This window comes from Ursus arctos, unplaced genomic scaffold (genome assembly GCF_023065955.2).
Source record: "Ursus arctos isolate Adak ecotype North America unplaced genomic scaffold, UrsArc2.0 scaffold_3, whole genome shotgun sequence".
Lineage (NCBI taxonomy): Eukaryota > Metazoa > Chordata > Mammalia > Carnivora > Ursidae > Ursus > Ursus arctos.
In genome coordinates this window covers 89000614-89024401 of record NW_026622985.1, presented here as the reverse complement: position 1 = coordinate 89024401, position 23788 = coordinate 89000614, and the positions used below count along the sequence as shown (strand labels likewise).

Genomic DNA, 23788 nt, shown 5'->3' with positions numbered 1-23788 from the left:
AATCTTGACGCTCTTGTGGGGAGATACTTGTTTTTTAATTAATGACTTCGCCTTTTAGTACTCCAGTGCCCTTAAAAAAAGAAAAATGGTGTTTTCCGCGATCAGGCTGGACTTTAAGCCTTAGTGGGTAAACGTAAAGGAATTATAAGACAACACAGGTTTTCGATCTGGTAATGTCAAGATGGAGCAATTACACTTCCTGTGGGCTTTTGAGATGGACCAGAAGCCTCTCACCAAAACATATATTCACGTACCCATCATCTAGCTTCAGAATTTTGTATGACATTTTAAATTGAATTAAAATTATTAGTACTGGGGCGCCTGGGTGGCACAGCGGTTAAGCATCTGCCTTCAGCTCAGGGCGTGATCCCGGCGTTATGGGATCGAGCCCCACATCAGGCTCCTCCGCTAGGAGCCTGCTTCTTCCTCTCCCACTCCCCCTGCTTGTGTTCCCTCTCTTGCTGGCTGTCTATCTCTGTTGAATAAATAAATAAAATCTTTAAAAATAAAATAAAATAAAATAAAATAAAATAAAATAAAATAAAATAAAATTATTAGTACTAATTAAGCCCATCTGGTGAATGGGAAGTTCTATTTTTATGGAAAGCAGTTGAGAGGGAAAATGTGTTTTTATTAGTCATGCATTCATTATACCTCCTGGAAACCAGTCTGGATCACAAGGCCAGATTGCCCAGGAAGAAATAAAGAGTATCGGGTTGTGTAAAAATCACCCGAGGTCTTTGAATAACCATACTTAAGTGCAGCTTCCAGGCCATTGCCCAGACGGTGGGTTTTGGTACGTTGGAATAGTGCCCAGGAGTCTACCTGCCTGATGAGGTCCCCCAGCAGACTTGAACAGGTTCCTGGTAGGCCACACTTGGGGAAATAGCTCCATCTTGCAATCCCAGACCTATGATGTGATAGCGAAGTTATGGGAACATAAAGTGACAAAGTACTTCCAATCAGCAAATTAAGCTGGGCTTGTCACCTAATTACTGACTCTTGAACAACAGAGGTGAAAAGGGAAGGGCCATAGTTTTGTGGGGGCAGCATTTTCTGTTCCTCTGTGAACTCAGAAATGCCAGCGGGCTGATTGCTGAGTGGTGGGGGGCGTTCTTTGCATTCTCAGTTCCAGGCCCTGAAGCCCACTTGAACTGGCTTCTCAGAATATGGCATTGGCTATTTCTCTAGAGACCATGGTTTTAGTCCTTGAAGTTATTAGTGCCCGATGGGAATCGAGTTCACTGCAGTACCGTATTGTTTAAGTGCTTCGTGTGACCTTCAACCTCAGACCCCATACACGGTCCTCTGTGCAGGAGACACACAGCTTTTGTCCTTTTTGGAAAAGCTCTGGCTTTCTGGGAAGTATAGGGAAATTGTTCTCTTTTGGGGAAAGCCAGATGCCAGGGCTGATAGTGACCCAAGCGCAGCCCTGGGTGTTCTCCCTGAGGGCAGACGCCACGTGTCACTCATCCTTGAGGCCGCAGTGCATCCTGCACAAACCTGGCATCTGGTCGTGGTGGCAGGGAAAGGGGTACGCCTGCTTGAAAGAGGAGGTGGGTGGAGAGAGTTGCTGCCCACGCAGAACAAGGCTGCATCCCTGTGGTTAGCTGTGTGGATGCGGAGTGCAGGCCTGAGGGTGGTGGCGGGGGCGGGTGGGGGGGGGGAGTGGCTGCTCTCCTTGACATCCAGCGGGGCCTTCTGCCAGATGCATGACAGAAGGGCAGTGTCTTTCAGTCCATCCAAATGGAGAGGCTCCAGAAGCTTTTTTTTTTTTTTTAACTTTTTATTATTGAAGCATAGTTGACCAGAAGCTTTGTGGAGCATTATGAGAGAGGCAATGAGTTCCTTCCTGTTCTGAAAGGCCCTGCAGGGCTCTCTTCCATAATGGGAGGGGAGAGCCCTGGGCCTGACTTCTTTAGAGAGCCGGGCTTGCTTTCAGCACTGCCGTACCCAAAATGTAGGGTGCCACATGACTGGATAAGGGGCAGCTGAGCTCCATGGGCAGGCCTGAGCTCTGCCCCCCTCCCCAAACTCGTACCTTCTTGGACCAGCCTATTCCCCTCCTGTCTTTTCAGCTCACCACTCCCAACCCCCTTCTCCTTAATTTGTTACCCAGAGCTCACTCTCCTTTTCTTTTCCTCTTCCTGCTTCTGGCCTCCCTCTCCTTGTTCCCAGGAGTTAATGCATGTCTTGAAGTCCAGCCCTTTGATTTCTTGCAGAAAGGGGATGCCTTGGCCAGGAATTTGCGTAGCCACCCTGTCACCTGGCAGGGAAACTCTCCTGAGTAGAGGGGATGGGAATCTTAGAACTTGAGAGCGATTCAGGAGAAAGATTCCCTGGAGGGTCAGTGGAAAAGAAATGTGACTCTCCAGTATCTCAGTACTCGTTGAACCTCTAGTCAGAGTCACCTTGTCCCCATCAGAAGGGACTAGCCATGTGGTGTTCATGCTTTGCAGAAGACTTACATCGCCCGTCCTGTTGGCATTCTCCGATGGATCTTATCTTCCTAGCCATGTCCACCTGAGCAATGTCCGTTTGTCCTCATGCTGAGAGACGCAGAGTGCTGATGGGCCTTGCTGTTGGAATGGTACATTTAATCAGCTGCTGCATTTGAACGTCAGGCACCGGCATGTCATAAAGCCACTGCTGCGCGGAGGCAGCTGCTTTGGCATCCACGTGGCCCTTATTATTTGCCAGGTTTGAGGTGCCCCGTGGGATTCCTGGGTTTGCTGGAGCCACCTACTTTTCATAGACGAGACAGATGACCTAGTGGCTACGTGTTTCCTTCCCTGGGTTTGCAGGCGCTGGGAGAGGCTCTTGGCGCAGCGCACCAAGGCCAGCAACAGGGTGCGTCCATGCCTGCCATGAGGGCCAGCTCAGGGCTACCTCTGTGTAGATGTTTCTGCTTTGGCAGGTGGTTTATTTCTTGTTTCGAGTAAAGTAACAACTCGCGTCTTCTTTGGGGGCTATCAGCCCATCACAGGTTTTAGAGAGCCTGAAAAAGTGTCAAGTTGTGCTGGTATTAATGTTTTGCTTTCACATGCGCACACGCGTGCACAGACACACACACATGAGATCGGCACGCCGTCTGAGTGAGAAGAGGTTGGTTGGTATGGGGTCTGTACCCAGGAGGTTCTCAGGATTCTGTGCCCTTGCCCCCTCTTCTGGGTCAGGGATTCTGAATGGTGTGTTGCAGTCACACATACCTCCTTCCCCACTCCCGGGCAGACTGTATCAGGGATAAATAATTTGGGGTGTGGACCCTAGATTTGCTGTTGTGACTCACTGAGTGTGCATCCCTGTTCCCCCAGGCGACTTGGAGCTCCTCTTGGTGCTGACATGATGACAGTGTGCAGGCCGGCCAAGGGCAGCCACAGCCAGACTGAAAACCTGAGCTACAAATTGGCTGACAAGTAAGAGCTTTTCTCCCCTGAGAGTGTAGAAGTTGGCCCAGATTCTCCATTTCCTTCCTCTCTCTGCCGCCTTTCCCTCCTCTCTAACCCCACTTCCTCGGACCGAGGACGGGTTCTTTTCCGAGTCATTGTGATGCGTCTCCTGGAAATCGTCCGCACGTGCTGCGGAAGCCGCGACCACAGTGGTCAATGGAAGGTCTGACTAGTGCCCAGCTGTTGAGAGGACAGACCCATGGCAGCTTCAGGCCCTCTCCCCAGGCCAGCCCAGGATTTATTTTCCTAACTACTAGGACGCGTGGGCCTTGTAATTATCCTTGAGCCTTAAGCCTTTACAGCTGCATCTGTCCACAAAGCCAGCTTTGCCCATCCTGTCTCGGAAGTGCTGTTTTCTCTCCAGATGAGCGCTTTCCTCTGCCTCTCTGTCTCACACTCTGCGGCGGGCTTGGCAGTCACAGCTCTGCACCCTAGTCCCCAGTCCCTTCTGGGGCTGTAGTTTCCTGGAAACAGGACCTCAAAAAATCCGTGCGTGCAACAACCGCATGGAGAGGGCCCTCTGCCTCTGGCTTCATCATCCTTGCCTCTTGTTGAGCTTCATAAATCCGTGCGATCTTCCAGCAAGCCATCCTTCTTCCCTTTGAGTTTTTACATAGGGCCTCCGTGATTGTGAGGTCACCCCAGATGTCTGGGATCTTAGGCAATAACTGTAATCATTGCAACAACACTCCTTGCCATTTAGTAATATCAAGAATTAGAATATGTGCCTGTACTCTGGGAACATGAACATATATTGACTCATCCACTCATTCATCTTATAAGTATTTATTGACTACCTACTGCATACTAGGCACAGCAAACAAGATAAATTTGGCCTCTGCACCAGTCAAGTTCCAGTCTAGAGAAGGGAGAGAGAGTTCTTATTTATTTATTTTGGGGTGGGCGGCAGAGGGAGAGGAAGAGAGAGAGAGAATCTTAAGCAGGCTCCACACTGAGTGGAGCCACCCAGGTGCCCCAGGAGTTCTTATTTTAAAATGAAAAAAATGGAGCCAAGATTCAAACCGAGGTCCCTCTGACTCGAAAGCCATATTTATCTGTTGTCAGTATTGTTTAACAGTACGTGCAGCACCTGGGTGGCTCAGTCGGTTAAGTGTCCGACCTGTGATTTTGGCTCAGGTCATGATCTCCTGGGTCGTGGGATTGAGCCCTGCATGAAGTGCAGTACTCAGGGAATGGGGGGGTTGGGGTCCGGGTCCGCTGGAGATTCTCCTTCTCCCTCTGCCCCTCCCCCCACTCATGCCACACTTTCTCTAAAATAAGTAAATCTTAAAAAAAAAGGTACATATGATATTTATGATTATTGTTATATCATCCATAGTCATTAAGCATGAACTAATGTGAATTGTGTTTTTATGTATCTGTCCAGTCATTTTGCTTCTAGCACTGTGAGAGTGAGGGCTTTAACTTCTGCCTTTTGAACTCTCAGTAAAAATCAACAAACTGATTCTGCTTCTGACTAAAATCTGAATTCATGCTAATGTCCTCAGTGGTGACAGGACAATTAAAAAATGTGTTTCTCTTTTGTAAGCACTCTGTTATGCATGCTAATTGTTTATTTAAATAAAGAATTCTGCTTTGATAGCTGTATTTAAAATATGAAAATATGTTTGCATATTCACAAGTTTCTAATTTATGCTGTGTAACCACAAATAGCAACGCAATTTACGTGTTAATGTCCCAATGGAGGGAGAAGTCTTCACATAAACAATTATCAGTCTTGAGGACAGAAAGCCAAATGGTAACAGGATGCATGAAATTGCTAATTATTCATCCCTCACTGTGACCTTAAGTGGAGTTTCAGAATTCCTATATAGTCAGATCTGTATATTCAAAAAATGTGCAGCATGAAGTTCGTCTGTGTGTCCTTGCTAATCTTGTCATGTCCAAGGTCACTCTGCTTAGTTATGACCTTTGCTGGTGGAAGAATGTTTTGCATTCAAAAACACAGATACTCCCATTCTCATTAGACAAGCTTAAAAATGTTTTTCTGGTTTTCTTTCAAAAGAGCTTTTAACATCTTCATAGCACTGACTAATCTCCTAAAATCCCATTTGGAGGCATATCTCCCCACATGTTTGTTCTAGGCCAGAACTTTCAGCGATGATGGAAATACTCTTTTGCTCCGTCCAATGTGGATGTCACATGTGGCTAACTCTGCCATTGTTCTAGGTGCTAGAGATTCAGCAGTAGCCCGAACAGGCCAAAATTCAAAGTAAACTAACAAAACGAAGCAATCCCTGTCCACATAGAGAAATCAGTCTAGTAGGGCTCACATTCTAGAGGAGGTACAATTCAAATGCTACCAATAATTGTGGCTTTACCTACTTAAGTCAGGACAGCTTATGAAGCCCAGAAGTAGCAAACAATGTATGATTTATGGCATTGTTCTATTTTTTAAATAGTCGTCACAAAGGCCTATCCGTTGATTATAGAAGCAGAGGAAATTTGGACTGCGTAAGCTTTTACCTCAGGAGATGTTCCCTATTTTCATCAGAGAAACAAGCTAACAATAATGATAATAACATTTATTATACACTCACGACCTGCTGGATGCTTAATATGGTCTGCCTCATTCAGTGTTTTTAGCCACTCTGGTAGATATGTATTATTATTATTCCCATTTCACAGATGAGGACACTTAGGTTTAGAGAAGTGAAGCAGCTTTTCAAGGTCACGCAGCTGGTCAGTGGTTGAATTAGGCTTTAAACTGAAGTCTACTGCATTCCAAAATCCAGTCGTTCCTTTCATTCCACAATACTGTCTTCCCAAGAAGAGCAAAGTGATTTCTTAAAATGGTGGTTTCAATGTTTGTGACTTACAACTCGCATATAGAATTTATATCTGAGTTCTAGCCAGTCTCTATGACCAGCCGGGAACAATGATGACCAAGAATCCATCACCCAATGTTTGTCTTTCTTATTCAGGGTCAAGGTGGAAGGTCCAAAGGCTGGGGAAGACCCTCGAAGGCTGCTGTTTAGGTCCCCCATTCCTTTCCCAGAGACTGATCAGAATTCACCCCCCGGAAGAAGCTCATTGGAAAGTCTCAATAACCTGATGTTAGAGTCAAGAGTGGACTGTTTTCAGCAGAACATGTTCAGCTCAGATATGATCATCAGCGACCCAGCTTCAGATCTCAGCGCTAAAGAAGCCAGCAAGGCGGGCAAGAGGCCCCTCAGCGGTGTTCAGAACCCCCGCCCCCCTGCCCGAGGCGGGGCCCTGCACAAGTCCCTCAGCATAAAGGACAAGATATCCGAATGGGAAGGGAAAAGGGAGTTGCCCACTCCTGCACCCGGCAGGAAAGCAGATGGGCAGGAGGACTACCTGATGTCCTGTGTGATGGGGAGGAGAAGCAGTGATGGTGTGAGAGCCTGGGGCACGGAGGTTCAGGATGGAGCCAGGCCTGAGACAGAGAGCAAGGAGAATGAGAGGAATAAAGGGGTTGTGAAAGTCGGGGGACAGGATGCAGAGCCAAGGCAAGACCTCAGCCAGCCAGCCGGGCAGCTGGCTCCCAGCTTGGGTAGAGGCCGAGAGCCCAGGCTGGGCAAACAGCGCTTTCCCAACGATAGCCTCTCGGTGCTGAGGCAGGTCAAGAAACTGGAGCAGGCTCTGAAGGATGGGTCGGCGGGGTTGGATCCCCAGTTACCCGGGACTTGTTACTCCCCACACTGCCTGCCGGACAAGGCTGAGGAGGGGCCCACCCTTCCAGAGAACCGTGGGGGCGTGCGTGGCTCGGAATTCAGGTCCCACCAGTGGGACCTGGAGGCCAAGGAGGCCGCCCTTGAGGCCACAGAGGAAAGGAAAGGCTCCTGCAGGAGGCCCTGTGACCAGAGCCTGGAGGGTGTGGACAGGGGCTCGGAGGGCTCCCCGGCAAAACCCTTCATCAACCCCCTGCCCAAGCCCCGGAGAACGTTCAAACACGATGGGGAAGGGGACAAGGACGGGAACCCAGGCATCAGCTTCCGGAAGGATAAAAGGCACCTGCCTCCTCTGCCTTCTCTACCTCCCCCACCCCTGCCCTCCTCTCCCCCTCCCTCCTCCGTGAACAGAAGACTGTGGACCGGGAGGCCGAAACCCACTGCTGACCACAGGTAGGTGATGGCTAATGTCTGCTCCAGCGGTTTATGCTGCTCTCTGGTGGATTATTGATTTTATTAAACAGATGGATCTTGTAGTTGGTCAAGACCGTTCATAGCTTGAGACGATGTATTGATGAAACCTGGAGATGTGATAAGTGATGCCTATGTTTGTGTTCTCTGTCCTCAAAATGAGTGTTGGCTTTGAAAAATTACCTTTTGGACGTTATGAGTACTTGTATTTCTGACACTAGCGCAAGAGTTCAACGAAAACTCGTGTTAACTCCGGCAATGGACTAATTGGTGTTAATTGACACTCATCTGCCACTAGCACCCCCCAACTAGTACATGGTGCTGCCAGTGTCCCCTGGCTCCTTTCTTCATGTTTTTTTCTTGGTATGAGCTCTAGAAACACACGGCCCGGGTTTGCCTCGGCCCTGTCCCAGTCTATCTGTGTGATGTCGACCAAGTTGTTCAACCTCCTGAAGCCTCCGTTTCCTTGTTTATACATAAAGATGCACACCCTTAATATTTTATTTTATTTTATTTTTTAAAGATTTTATTTATTTATCTGACAGAGAGACAACCAGGGAGAGAGGGAACACAAGCAGGGGGAGTGGGAGAGGGAGAAGCAGGCTTCCTGCTGAGCAGGGAACCCAATGCAGGGCTCGATCCCAGGACCCTGGGTTCATGACCTGAGCCGAAGGCAGACGCTTAACGACTGAGCTACGCAGGCGCCTACACCCTAAATATTTTATAATGTCAAAATAGTACTTTATTTATTTATTTATTTTTATTTTGAAGATTTTATTTATTTATTTGACACAGAGAGAGACAGCCAGCGAGAGAGGGAACACAAGCAGGAGGAGTGGGAGAGGAAGAAGCAGGCTCCCAGAAGAAGAGCCTGATTGGGGCTCGATGCCAGAACGCCGGGATCACGCCCTGAGCCGAAGGCAGAGGCTTAACGACTGAGCCACCCAGGATAGTACTTTAGATACCCAAATACTTAGACACCCAAAATAGTACTTTAGATAATAAAGCATGTGAGCACTTGAAGATCAAACCTGTGCATTGGAAAGCATTTCTTTTCTGCTTTGAGAACTCATTTCTAACGCATTTCTGGGATGTGCTAATTGGTTTGATCCCCACTAATCTGGAAACTGGCCATAGAACAAAACTCAAAACTGTTGTCTCTGCTCTGGTCACCCATTCTGCACCTTCTGTTTTCCCCTCGACTCACTGCAGCTGGGCTTTTGCCACTTATCCTGAAACTGCTCTTGACCCAGGGCCACCTGTGACCCCCATCTCACTAAATCCAGTTGCCAGTTGTCTGTCCTTTTCTTACATGACATCACTCCCTCGCTGGAAACACTGCATTCACTGGGCTTCTAGATCACCTATTTTCCTGGGGGTCCTTCACACGCTGCTCCTTCTCAGTTCTATTCCCCTCTCCCTCTGAGTGTCAGAATAACACCCCCGGACACACCATCCTGGGTCAGAGCAGGCACTTCTCTCCTCCGTCGGCCTCATTCCCTAACTGAGCTCATTTAGTCCCGTGGCTTTAAATGTTAGTTACATGCTTATGACCCCCAGCCTCTTCCAGCGAAGGTTTGCAGAGTCATCCCCTGCACGGGTCTCCATTTGGTTATCTTAATAGTTTGAACTGAACATGTCCAAACCTAAATTCCCAATCCAGACCACTGCTAAGCTTCTCCTCCCCAGATAATGGCCATCTTATTAAATGGCATCACCCTTCGTTGCACCTCGGCCACAACCTAGGAGTCATTTGTGATTCCTCTCTTTTTCACACACCCCTAATCTAATTTATCAGCAAGCTGTTCGGTTCTAGTTTTAAACATTATCTTGAATCTGACTACATCTGCCTCACTGCTACCACCTTAGTTATCGCGTATCTACCTCCCACCCCAGTATCCTCTGTAGCAGCCAGAGCAGTGTTCTAGAAATATATTTGATCATGTCACTCTCCTACTCAACATGATCTGTCAGGGAGGGTTGTTTTGGCTGCAAAAAACATAATGTCTTATATTCTCTTCCAAGGGAAAATGTTTGCGTATTCCAGACAGGTAGGTAGGTAGGTAGGTAGGTAGGTAGATAGATAGATAGATAGATAGAAAGAAAGAAAGAAATTATGTCCTTTTAAAAAAAGAAATCATGCTATATATACTGTTTTTTACTTAAGATATCCTGGAGATCTTTCAACATTACCACTTTTTTTCACCTTCCTTTTTTATTTTTTTAAAGATTTTATTTATTTATTTGACAGAGAGAGAGAGCGCGCACGAGAGAGCGAGCACAAGCAGGGGGAGCAGCAGGCAGAGGGAGAGGGAGAAGCAGGCTCCCCACCAAGCAAGGAGCCTGATGCAAGGCTTGATCCCAGAACCCTGGGATCATGACCCCAGCCAAGGCAAACGCTTAGCTGACTGAGCCACCAGGCACCCCTTATTATTAAAAAAATTTTTTTTTCTTTTTTAGAAAGACAGAGAGAGAGCACTTGAGTGGGTAGGGGGGAAGGGGGAGGGACAGAGGGAGAGGGGGAATCCTAGGCAGGCTCCACACCCAGCACGGAGCCTGACACGGAGCTCCATCTCACGACCCTGAGATCAGCTGAAAGCAAGAGTGGGATGCTCAATTGACTTTGCCACCCAGGCACCCCATACTTCTTTTTTTTACCCAGAGTTTTTTGTATTTTAAAGATTTTATTTATTTGGGGTGCCTGGGTGGCTCAGTCGTTGGGCATCTGCCTTCGGCTCAGGGCATGATCCCAGAGTCCTGGGATCAAGCCCCACATCAGGCTCCTCTGCTGGGAGCCTGCTTCTTCCTCTCTCATTCCCCCTGCCTGCGTTCCCTCTCTAGCTGGCTGTCTCTCTCTCTGTCAAATAAATAAATAAAATCTTAAAAAAAAAAAGATTTTATTTATTTGACACAGAGAGAGCGCATAGTCAGGGGGGAGTGGCAGGCAGAGGGGAGGGAGAAGCAGGCTGTCTGCGGAGCAGGGATCCCGATGCTGGGCTCGATCCCAGGACCCTGGGATTATGACCTGAACCAAAGGCAGACGCTCAACCGGCTGAGCCACCCAGGTACCCCTTTTACTAAGAGTTTTAAAAATTAGGATTGAATGTTAGAATTTGTCAAGTTACTTTTCAGTAGCTTTATATGATCATATGGTTCCTGTCCTTTGACCTATGAATAATGATTTTATATCCTAATATTAACCCATTCTTACATTTTGGGAATGAGCTCCCATTTGTTCCTGGTTTGTTACTCCCAATATACTGCGGAATTCTGTTTGCTAATATTTTATTTAAGATTTTTGTGTCAGTATTTCATAAATGGGACTGGTCTTTACCTGGCTTTTATTGTACTATCTTTACCAGGTTTGGATATCAGTGGTATGTAGGATCTATGGAAGAACTTAAGATTCTTGGGGTGCCTGGGTGGCTCACTTGGTTAAGCATCTGTCTTTGGCTCAGGTCATCATCCCAGGGTCCTGGGATCAAGTGCCATATCGGGCTCCCTGCTCAGTGGGGAGTCTGCTTCTCCCTCTCCTTCTGCCTCCCCCCCCCCAATCATTCACTCTCTCTTTCTCTCTCATGCTCTCTCTCAAATAAGTAAATAAAATCTTAGGAAGAAAAAAAAAAACCTTAGGATTCTTCCTTGTTTATATTCTGAGAAAGCTTGTATCCATCTCTAGTTCTAAATCCTTTCCAAAACTGGTGGCAAAGCCCAGGTACCTAAGTAGTGGATGACCTTTCTGCTCTTGACCCCAACTGTGTCATGACAACAGCTCTTCCATGCCCTTTCTGGGCTATTCCTCCAGGAAGGCCCCCTCTCTCAGGGGCAGGTTGCTTCTGGGAAATCCAAGTCTTTCCTCTGGTCATCATTGGGCAGACAGATCAACCTGGTGAACAGTTATTCCCATTATCTTTTCTCTTGTAGCTACCATCTGCTCTTTGCAGCCTTCCAGCATTCTCTTTAAAACCAGCTAAAGTTACTTAGTTTCAGTCCAAAGATGAAATTTTTCTTGGCCAGTTTGAATATGGTTGCATCAGCTGTGTTTTAAGAATTTTGGCTTTGGATTTTTCCTTTTGTTTAAAATAGTACAATGGGGGTGATTAGGGCACGATGTTCATTTTCTACTTTAAAAAAATAAAGTGTACTTTTTATTGTGGTCCTATCTCTTAACAAAAAGAAGAGGCTCAACTCAGAATTTGGCAGACTTACCGCCCTCTCTGAGGCGGGAGAGCCAAACCAAGGCTGAAGAAAGAAATGATTAAGGATTTTGAGGTTGGGAGGGTTTAGAATTACATGGCCAGGCTGCGCACTTCAGAGAACGCATTCGGCTTATTTTCATAGGCTGATGAGTCCCCTTCTGCAGAAGCCAAACCACTGGACTCAGATTCTCAGTTTGAGAAAATGTCTTCTTTCTTTTTGTTCTTCCCCCTTTTTTCTCTGTTCTGTGTTCTCTCCCCTTCCTCCTTTCATCCCTTTCTCCTTTCTTCATTTCTCTAAAGCCCCAGGAAATTAAATGCAAGGACTTGTGCCTTCAGTCCTAAAATGGGAAATGAGAAACCCTTAAATGTCAGGAAATGCCAGAGATAAGATCCCTACAGCAGCACTCACTTGGCTGTGTATGTTCTGTGGCACGCGTTGAATAGCTCTGGCAGGAATGCCTTAGAGCCAACATTTAACAAGGAAAGTTACTGTTTTGTAAGTGCCAGCAGCCTCCTGAATTCACATGTATCTGTTCCCCAAATGTTTGAACTGGAATGCAGATTTTTTAAATTTTAGTTTAATTTGATCCTATGATGGAATTTTTAGATCTTTATGAAATCAAATAACAATGTTGACCAAAATTTCAGCTTTTCAACTAATTATTTTGGCATTGTATAGATTCAGCCTTTCCTTGGCACCGTAGCATATGACTTGCAGAACTTTTGGAGGATGTGAAACCTTGGTCATTATATGGCTGCCAAATCACATGCCTGCTGTTACTGATTCAATAATTTCCATCTTCTGTAGGACTGACTGGGATCCCCAGAGTCGTCTGGCTGGACAGCAACCCTCAGCTATTACCCAGTTAGTGGCTAAGTTAGCTTACCAGCCATGCTGTGGTCTGTCCCTGTCATTATGAGTCTGTCCCAGTCAACTCATGACATCCATGAAACAATTCTAACTGCCATGTCTAAAAACTGAGTGTTTAGGGGCGCCTGGGTGGCTCAGTTCGTTAACCGTCTGCCTTCAGCTCAGGTCATGATCCCAGGGTTCCTGGGATTGAGCCCCATGTCGGGCTCCCTGCTCAGCTGGGAGCCTGCTTTTCTCCCTCTCCCTCTGCCACTCCCCCTGCTTCTGCTCTCTGTCTCTGTCAAAAAAATAAATAAAATCTTCAAAAACAAAACAAAACAAAAAATACTGAATGTTTAGGGGCTCCTGGGTGGCCTAGTTGGTTAAGTGTCCCACTCTTGGTTTTGGCTCAGGTCGTGATCTCAGGGTCATGGGATCAAGCCCTGTATTGGGCTCCGCGCTCAGCAGGGAGTCTGCTTGAGAGTCTCTCTCCCTTGACCTCTGCCCCTCCCCCCACTCACGTGCACACACTCATGAGTGCAGTGCTTTCTCTCTGTCTCTTAAATGAATAAATCTTTAAAAAAAAAACCCTGGGTGTTTAAAATCTTCAAAGGGGTAAATTGTTTGATTAATTTGAGACTTAGAGCAAAAGTTACTTTGAAAGCATTGGAGAAGATTGATTCTGTAAATTATTTTAATGGTGGTTGCATTAGAAAACAAAGAGATGAGGATAGAGGACGGTTGTCATTCTACATTGGAGCAGTGACGGTCATGTCTTATTTCCCATTGGAAATGGAAATGGTTGGATGTTAGACATATGTTGGATAGGGATGGTTTTTCTTCTGAAGTTTCTGTTTTGGATTCAGGATAGAGATAAGCAGAAACCCAACGTGAGTAGCAGTAGCAATCCATGGAGGGGGTCACCAATAAGAGTGCGGGCTGAGCTAACATAAGCATTCTCTCACTTAGCCCCCTATTCTGATCACCTGGTGGCACGAATGCCCTTCCTGAGGGTGTGGTGGGACATGGGAAAGAGCTGTGTGTGGTCGCTGGGGATGGAGGTAAGAAGAGAGTGTGTGGCAGCTCAAGGTGGATAAGGGAATCAGAGCATGGTTTTTACAGTTTCTAGGCCATTTGAGTGGTGTTTTAATTGATGGCTAGGTCCCAGGCTCTCCAAGCTCATTTAAGTTGTAGCTGAAAATAATCCTGGGGAAAATGTGTTCAAAACAATTGACTAAAAATTAGCTCCAAGAATACAGCTGCCTTATTTTTTTTTCCCAAAGGAGAGATAAATTATGAGCAGTAAATTAGGCCATTAAAACCAGCTTTTAAATATTCATTCATGGGGTGCCTGCGTGGCTCAGTCGGTTAAGTGTGTCTGTCTTCGGCTGGGGTCATGATCCCAGGGTCCTGGAATCGGGCCCCACGTCGGGCTCTTTGCTCAGCGGAGGCCTGCTTCTCCTTCCTCCTGCTGCCCCCCTGCTTGTACACTCTCTGTCAATAAATAAATAAAGTCTTTGGGGCGCCTGGGTGGCTCAGCTGTTAAGTGTTTGCCTTCAGCTCAGGTCGTTATCCTAAGGTCCTGGGATTGAGCCCCCCCATCAGGCTCCCTGCTCAGCAGGAAGCCTGCTTCTCCCTCTCACACTCCCCTTGCTTGTGTTCCCTCTTTCGCTGTCTCTCTCTCTGTCAAATAAGTAAATGAAATGTTTTTTAAAAAATTTTAAAATAAAGTCTTTTAAAATAAATAAAATATTCATTTATTCAACCAACAAATATTTATCATGCACCTCTGTGATATTAGCATATAGCAATGAACAGAATAGATTGAGACCCTGGCCTCATGGATCTTACGGACTAGTGATAGTTAGAAGCACACAGGTCTGCAGTTATGACTATAACCGCACTCAGTGCCGCAGGAAGCCCATGGTGCTGTGGGAATGTTCAGTAGGCGTATCTCGCCTGTCATGAAAACAGGGCCAGACTGGGGAGGAAGTGGCCCTAAGACTGAGGCCTGGGGTTCCCAGGCAAGGAGGAAGGTAGGAGATGGGTGTTCAGGTGAGAAACAGATGAAGGTCCCGGAACAAGAAAAACTTGAGCGTGCCAGAGGCCGTGAAGGCAGGAGTGTGGCCACAGGGGTCAGGAAGGGTGTGAGCTGAGGCCCACAGGTCTTCTGCAGCCTGTGCTGAAAGAGTCCCAGAGACCAGGCAGGGATTTGGGCCTACCACTTAGAGGAATGGGAAACATTTCAAAATTTTTCAGAAGGGGAGAATCCCAACCTGATTTGCATTTGTGAAAAGCCAACTGGGAGGGGCACCGGTGGGCCCAGTGGGTGGCTGTGGGGTGGAAGGCAGAGCCAGGAGACACTGGGTTTAGCCTGTGGTTTCACTGCAGTGGGGACTGAGGGAAGTGGCGGGTACTGGGAATACTTTGCTGGTAGCACTCTGATTAATTGGTTAGAGATGGGTGCTGATGGAGAACGGGGTTTGGACAGGACTCCCAGGTTTAAGGTGTAAATGTCTGGACGGATGGTGATAGCCTTTGCTGAGGAGCACTGGAGGAGGAGCTGGTCCTCCTCTGGGAGGGGGAGTGGTAGGCTGAGTTTACTTTTGGATTTATTCATTTTGAAATTCCCATTCAAATGGAACTGTGGAATGAGGTCTTAAGTTAGTATTTAATTTACAAAAATATGGGAGAGTCACAGATAACCTTCAAAATACTACTTGAAGTCACAGTATTGGCATTGGTTGTCGAAATTTGGATATTACCTAAGTTATAACCCACGTCAGCAAACTTCAGTGGACCCATTGGATCATTCCAGCATCTCCAAAACTAAGAAGTACCACAATCGTATGATAATTTGAGGGCCCAAGAAGCAAACTGAGACTGAGGGGCGGTCACCCCTTCACCAGGCTGTGGGGTCCCCAAAGGCAGGGACTTCTTGCCTTTGCATCACCAGCTGTGGGCTCAGCTCAAACCCCAGAAGGTGCTTATTAAACATATGGACTGGATGTGAAACAAATATGGAAATGTTTAAACAGGAGAGAAGCCAATTTGGATGTGGTTACCATTAGCCTTTTGAAATTTCCTTTTTCTCAAGGTTAATATGTAAATAAAGGTATTAAAACCTTTCTGTGACTACAGCTTTCCTCCTGCGTTGATTTAGTCCATGCTCTGCTTAGTGCCCATGCTGTTAAGAGCACCATTCACCGGCCAGACTTCCTGGGTTCTGACCCTGGCTCCACCACTTTCTCCCCATGTGACCTTGAGCAACTTATTTAACCTTTCTCTCAGTCTTTATCTCCTCACATATAAAATATGTATAATTATAGTAATTCTTCACAGGGTTGTAGCAAAGTTCGAATGTGCTAATCCGAGTAAAGCCCTTAGTGGGTTTTCAGTAAATGTTGAGTGAATGATTCTGTGGTCTCTTTGAACAGTTTGCATCTTCCCTGCCAAATCTAGGTAGTATGCATGCTGGGGACTCTAGCTAATATGATCTGGTTAACTCAGCAGGGAAACCCAGGAGTTGTGGCCCACTCCAGGCCAATAACTTCACTCTGCTCTGGGCCACAGACCACCACACCCCCATCTCCAAGCATCTGCTGGCTAATGCCGGCCTGGGCTAATGGCATCCCCGCCTAGGGAGTGTTGGGGGGGGCACACAGCACAGCACAGTCCTATCCTAGAGGAAACAACTCAGACCCACTTCCCACTCCCCAGTCCCCATCTCCTGGAGCTCTGAAGCTCAGTCCTTCCTCTCCCGTCTGGGCACCTCAAGGGGAGGAAGAAGGGGATCATGGAGAGATAGCCCTTCCTTCGCAGCAGGAGCTCTTGTGAGTGAATCGGGCACCCCAGGGCATGAGTGACAGTTTCAGCCTCATGAAGACCATGGGGACCTAAGCTGGAAGCTGGACGCTTGGCCCTTCTTTGTGTTCCTGCCCTAAGTGCTGAGTTCAGGTTCATAAAGGAGCGAGGGTGAGGTGGAGAGAAGGGGTGATGAATTCAGATGTGGAGTTACGAAGTTCAGAATCTAAAGAAGAAGAGCCTTAGGACATGGCCAAAGCCCAGAAGGAGGGAGAGGATGAGGAAGAGAGCTGCCCGTGAAGGCACAGGAAGTTGTCTGAGAGGGGAAGCAGCAGGCGGGCAGCCTTGCGCCCAGCTCCTCAAACCCTAGGGGAGGACCTGTTTGCCTGTGTTTGCAGTCCTTTGCTGGACAGTACTTTTGTTAAATACAATGAAAAAGAATGACCAGAGAAATGAAATGAAAAAAGACATTATACAAGCTTCTTGTCTTTTAAAATTCATTCTGTCAAATTGCTTTAAAAGTTTCTAAACACAGGGGCAGCTGGCTGGTTCAGTCTGTAGGGCACGCAGCTCTTGATCTTGGGGTCGTGAGTTCGAGCCCCACGGTGGGTGTAGAAATTACTTAAAAAAACAAAAGAAATTTTAAAAAAGTTTCTAAATGCTTATTCTCAGTTTCTGCACCTATCTCCTTGGAAAACCAGTCCTGGCCCACGGATTGCCCTTTGAGCACCGCTCCCTGACACTGCAGAAACCAAGTGGTGTCCTGTAAAGAAAGGCCGCAGGAAGTGGTTAGGTCTTACTGGAAACTCACAGGTGACCTTCAGTGGAGCAGCTTCAGAAAAGGGATGCGCACAGACGCCAGGTTGAGAAGGTAAAGGGAAGAAAAACCAGTGAGCTCCGGTAAAAGAATAGACAGCCTCTAGCTCTTCCCTCCTCCGCCTGGCCCCCCAACCCACTCTGGTTTAAAACTTGGCAAGGAAGGTAAGAAATCGCAGAACTACAAGGGTCATTGCTTCCAATGAAAGTTTTTCTAGAGGAAACCTGTGTGTTAGGTTTAAAGAGGGAAAGAAGCTAGCCGAGAGGGAAAGATTTAAAATGCAAGAAGTCCTGGGGGCGCCTGCGTGGCTCAGTCAGTTGGTCTCAGCTCAGGCCTTGGTCTCAGGGTTGTGAGTTTGAGGCCCGCGTTGTGCTCCCCACTGGGCATGGAGCCTACTTAAAAAAAAAATAAGAAAAGAAAAGAAAATGCAAGAAACCCCCAAGGCATGGAAAGAAGCAAACGGCCCATGCCCGGCTCTGCCCTCTCATCGCATAGCACTCACCACCCTGTCCCTGCAGGGCAGCCTTGCCGAATGTCTGTGTGTCCCTCCACAAATGCACCAGGTTCCCTGTGGTCCCGGGATCTTCACCGGTGCCCTTTCCCCTCCTTGGAACCCTTTCCCCTCCTTGGAACACTCTTCCCCTTGCTGAGGTCTTTCCTCTGTCCCCCAGGTCTCTGCTTTCATGAGTGACTTTGTCAGCGTGGCCTTCCCTGATACATCCCCAATATAAAATGAGGTCTCCTTGATAGTCTCACTGTGCTTTTCCATCACCCAGCTGAACACAGTTGACTCTTCTGTTTACTTGTGCGTGCTCTGGTTGAACGTCTGTCTTCCTCACTGGCATGTAGGCTCTTTGAGACAGGGACTCTTGTTTCAGTCACTCCTTACTCATTGAACCCTGAGCACAGTGCCTCTCCCACAGTAAATGTTCAGCATAAAACTTTGCTACGTAAATAATCACTAGCTCCACAACAGTAATGGCAATAGCTAATATTTGTTGCGTGTTTGTTAGGTGCCAAGGACTTTACAGACCTTCTCTTTTGTGTTCCTTGGACAATCCTATGAGATAATGACTGTTTTTCAAGTCAGGACAGTGAGTTTCAACCAGTTCAGTGGTTCGTCTGAGGTTAAAAGGCTTGTGAATGGGGTATCCGGGATCTGTATGCAGGTTTGTTTAATCACCAGGGACCAGAGAGACTGGAAGTGTGGGTGAAGACATGGAGACATGATAGTTTCTCAGTAGTCAGCTAGAGTTCACCTCAGAGCGTGTGGAGGACCCTGGGCTAGACACGCGTGCCCAGAGTAAGGGAGATAGCCGTGGCTCCCAAGCCTCGGGAGGGTCGTGACCGTCCTCTACCAGAAGTGAAGGGCTAGGACCAAGTCATGGCCAGCCAGGGGATGTGCCCTGACGAGTGTGGGCAGACTACACATTCACCTAAATGCCATTCAAGGAAGGCCCGAGTGTGTTGGACACAAATTCTTGAGAAGTCTGCTGGAGGTAGAAGAGGAGCCTTCAAAGCCTGGTTGGATAGCGCTGTTCTGCTCCCACCTGGGGGGAGTTGTGGGTTACTTGGGAGGAAGATAGATAGGGAGAGAGGGGAAAAAAGAGGAGGTGGGATGAACTGGTGAGGTGGCTGAGGTTCTGTTTGTTTCACCATATGGTCTACTTCATGGCCTCCCAAATGCTCTGTGAAGCTACAGAAATCATAGAAACTCAAGGTGAGCAGTTGTGTCTGTGTGTCGTGAGAGAGAGAGAGGGAGAGAGAGAGAGAGAGAAGGGACTGGACTTTGCATTAGGTCAGCACCAGCAGGACAGGGATAGCCCCTGTGGATGTAGGTAGGGGTGATAGCCAGAGAGCGAGCCACGGCCACAGACAGAGAAGCAGCCACATTTGTACCGATCTCTGAGGGGCGGGGTGGGTTGGGGTGTCTCAGCTGGCCCCTGGGTTTCATTCTGATAACAACTTGAGTGAGAGAAGTGGGGGTGCCCAGGCCTCTGGTCCACTCTGAACTGGCCATCGCTGCTCCTTTCCGATCATGAATGTGTGCTCTATAAACATTGCAGAATATTCTAAAAGTCCAGAAAACTGAAAGTGAAGAGAAGCCACGGGCCGTTTGTCAGTCCTGAGATATTAGCTGTATATTCACTTCCTTCCCTTCTTCTTTTCTATGTATATGTTTGCTTCCGAAGTTGGGATTGTACTTTATACATATATACTTTGCTACCTTTACTCAGCACAACCCCGTAAACATTCTTTCAAGTAAAAGCCACACCTCTTACTTAAGTATTTTCATACCTTCTTGCAAGAAACAGAGTTTATTTCAGTAATAGAAATGTTTGCAGGGAGAAAATTGTTTGGTATATAATCTCTGGACCAGCCTAATTTGATTCAACTTCTTGTTTGTTTTTCTCCCAGAAAGTCCTATGAGTTTGAAGACTTACTGCAGTCTTCCTCTGAGAACAGCAGGGTGGACTGGTATGCACAGACTAAGTTGGGGCTCACACGCACTTTATCAGAGGAGAACGTCTACGAAGACATTCTAGGTAAGAGGCCCATGTGTCTGTGTGTGGGGAGTTTGTGAGAAAGGGGGGAGAGGAGGTGGGGCTGAGTGCTTGAAATACACACACACACACACACACACACACACACACACACACACAAAGTCCTGAAGAAATATGTGTATTAGCCGGGATGAGTGTGGGAGAGGGACCCACGGAGGGACATGTGAGAGCATGGAGCAGGGGAGTGGAAGGGCTGGTGACGAACGGCCACGGAGGCAGCACGATGCCGGGGGACACTCTGGAGACGTTGGAATCTCAGTGGCCATGATTGAATCTCAGCTCTGCTATATTAGCTGTGTGACAATGAGCTGGGGACTTAACTTCTCTGAACTTCAGTTGTCTCATCTGTATAATAAAGATGATGACAGCTACCTGGTAGGGTAGGGGATCGGAGAAAATGGGATGTAAAGTACCTCGTGTCAAGACGCTCAGTAAAGTGTAGGGATACCAAATGAAAGAAAACTCAGGCCACCACCCTCTCCCGGAATCTGTAGGAGCGTGCCAGTAACAGGGCATCAAATTCAGACTCAAATGAATGTCTGCTATTAAAAAAACATAATGTTGGCCTTAATTCTTTTAAATTCTAAAGTGGACCTCAGATTCACAGAGTTTGCTTGCATTTAGTGAGTTAAATACTCTGCGGGGAACATCACAGTTTCACCGAGGTGTGAGCTCAGCCCAGCATCTGCTTGTTGGAGTCCAGGGGGATAGTGGGGGAAGAAAGGAGCTGGTAAGAAGGAGAAACCCATACGAGGCCACATGCGAGGGGCAGGTAGGGCAGATACACACATGCATATGTGCATGTAATCACCAATACCAGGGAGAAAAAACCTCCATGGTGGGAGAAAACACAAGACTAGAAGAAGGGCGTGTATTTAGCTGAGCTATGAATTTCACTGTAGACGATCTGAATTATAGTGTCCAAGCTGTGGAGGTGGGTTGCTGCCAAAGCAGTAGGCTTCCCAAGTCCGAAATGGGTATGAGATCTGGACTTCAGTGTGTACCTGCCAGGGAAGCTTTCAGTTACAGAGAACAGAAGACCCAGCTGAAATAACAAGGGAGTTTGTTGGCACATGTGACCAGAACTGGCCTGTTCTCCCTTGTTTCTTATCCCTCGGGTTAGCTCCACGCTCAGCAGCTTTCTTGTGATCTCTGTGATGGCTGCCATCAGCTCGCTGGAATCCGTACTTCTGGTTGGGAAGGAGAGCCCGTGTCCTGCACCCAACAAAGATCCTGAGGTTCACTCTGACTCTGACGAGACCAGTTTAGGTCCCTTGTTCACCTTCATAGCCCAGGGTACTGTGCATTGATTGGCGTAGCTTGAGATAGGAGCCCTTCCCTGAACTGGACACTGAGGCAGGGACTGGGGATACTCAGGTTGGCTAAAGCTCTGCAATGCAGAATGGAGTTAACTCTATACACCTAAGTGTATAGTGAGGACACAGGAAGTTACCCAGTGAAAATCAGGGTCCAAGAGGAAGGGGGTGAATGGATAGCAAGACATGAGACATCCCCACAAGGAGAGACCAAGATGTTGGGTAGATATCTGATAAGGAAAACTTCCTTAATGTTCCCAGTTCCTGACTTGTTGCCTTTGACCACAGATCCGCCAATGAAGGAAAACCCTTACGAGGACGTTGAGTTACATGGTCGCTGCCTGGGGAAGAAATGTGTCTTGACCTTTCCTGGTTCTCCCACTTCTTCCATTCCCGACACACCCTCCAAGGTATGAGTCCCCAGGGAAGCAGTGCGAGGAGAGGGGTCCCCAGCACGATGACCCTGAGTAGCCTGGAGTTCTGGATTACGCTAGAATGCCAGGCCACCCTCGCTGCTGGGCTCCTAGGTGCGTGTATCAGCTGCCTGCCTGCTGTTCTGCCTGTAGTTTTCCTGGAACCCCTCTGCTCAACCAAGCGTCCTAAAATAATATTTTAGCTTCTGGGTCAAACTGAGTAAATAAGGTAGTCCACCCATATTATACAACTATAAAGAAGAATGTCCTGACTTAAAACAAAGTCTAAAATATAAGACTGAAAGTTCTGGTGCAGAAACAGTACTTTTATAGCATGCTACTATTTGTGGGGTTTTAAATAGAAAAAAATACATATATGCAAACTCATACATGTTTGTGTATGTAGAAGATTATCTCTGTACGGAAACCTAAGAATGAGTAAGTGGGTACACCTGTGGAGTTGTCTGAGTACCTGGAGGTCAAGGTGGAAAACTGACATTTTTTACAGAATATCCTTTTGAACCTTTTGTAATTTTGTGCTATGTACATATAGATAATATAACTATATTCATGTACATGATAATTTCAACACATTGCCTACAGGATTGAATTCATATTCTTTAGCTTGACATTAAATAATCCTTCATAACTGATCCCTGGCCACCCATTACTACCTAATCTCCTACGTTTCCTACATACAAAAGCTCCCCTCCAGCAAGAGCCTATTAATTGCCCCTCTGATATTAGAGGCCCAGGATTGGCAAACATTTCCTCTAAAGGACCAGAAAGTAAACATAGAATCTCTGTTGTAATTACTGAGTGCTGCCATTGTAGGGCAAAGCAGCAATAGACAATATGCAAGCAAATGAATGTGCTGTGTATCAATAAAACTTTATTTACGGACACCAGAATTTGAATTTTATATAATTTTCACATCATGAAGTATTACTTATTTTCCAATCATTTAAAAATGTTTTAAAGATTTTGTTTATTTGTTTGAGAGAGAGAGAGAGAGAGAGAGAGAGGAAGAGAGAGAGAGAGAGAGACTATGAGCGCAGCGGGGAGGGAGGGTGGAGGATAGAGGGAGAGGGACAAGCAGACTCCCTGCTGAGCAGGAGCTGGACACAGGGCCCAATCCCAGGACCCTGAGATCATGACCTGAGCTGAAGACAGACGCTTAACCAACTGAGCCACCCAGGTGCCCCTCCAACTTTTTAAAAAAGTAAAAACTATTCTTAGGCCATGGCCTGTATAGAAACTGATGGTGGGCCAGATATGGCTCACAGGTTGTATTTTGCCCACCCCTGTACTAGGTCATTTCTACATCTACCCTTGGTTCTTGCCTTTCTCTTCTCATCCTTAAAGGCCCAGATCAATCATGCTTCCTTCAGGAAGCTTGTAGGCCATTCCAGCCCCTGGAACTTCCTCCCCTCTTACTCTGTGGGCTAAAGTGTTCATTTTGTACCAAATTGTGTATACCACCTTGTGATAGCTCTTACTTTGATGATTTGAAATCTGGTTTAAGTCGTGTAATGTATCTTAAAAACATCTCCCCAGCTACATTATGAATTCCTTAAGTTCCTCAGTAATATGTTTCTTTGTGTCCCCTATAAATAGTTGTTATACAATGTATAGTTGTTCAAGAAATTAAGTAAAGGAAGGCCAAATCCAGGCTGCAAGTATCAGTTTAAATCCCCTTGCAAGGATCTCTTTCCAGCCCAAGAAAAGAAGGCATGTTCCTCTCTGGGCCCCAGGCGAGGACAGCATTTGCTGGCGAGTGGGGGGTCTGCACGGGAGGCATGCCTTTTGTGCTCAGTGGTCACACAGGAAGTCTTTCTGGCACCAGTCTTCCTGAAGAGAGTTGAAGGTAGAATCCATCATGAAGGGTGGATCTCACCTAACCAAACCAATTCCTGTCATTCTTGCCGAAGGCAGTTAGCTGCGAGTTTGCTCCTCCTGTAGGAGTCTGTTCTCGAGAATCATCCAGCACAGCAGATCATTAGCAGGCAGTTCCTGCTTGCCTCTAAAATGTGTTTTCATTGGCTATCAATGCCTTCAACATTCAGGAAATCCTTCATTTCCCATAGTGGATAAGCTTGGCTTAACAGAAGGAAGGCGGTCACAACTCGGTCTGCCCCTTCGCGTCCCACCTGGCTCTCCCCTGCTCTCCTCTTTGTGTGGTGAAGGCAGTGCTCGCCTCTGAGGAGCAATGAGCAACATCTGCCCACAGCGGCTGTGCAGTCCAAGCC

General features: G+C 47.1%; 1 protein-coding gene across 3 annotated transcripts in view; it reads left to right on the top strand.

Annotated features, from left to right (window-relative positions):
- The window catches only part of DENND2A (DENN domain containing 2A), a 100562-nt gene that overhangs the window by 24730 nt on the left and 52044 nt on the right, over positions 1-23788 (top strand). For all 3 annotated transcript variants that reach the window (XM_048212943.2, XM_048212944.2, XM_048212942.2), the window contains exons 2-5: positions 3315-3416; positions 6395-7558; positions 19665-19792; positions 21415-21536. In XM_048212943.2, coding sequence (XP_048068900.1) covers positions 3343-3416; positions 6395-7558; positions 19665-19792; positions 21415-21536 — 1488 coding nt within the window. In that variant the 5' untranslated portion in view covers positions 3315-3342. The remainder of the gene's footprint in view (positions 1-3314; positions 3417-6394; positions 7559-19664; positions 19793-21414; positions 21537-23788) is intronic.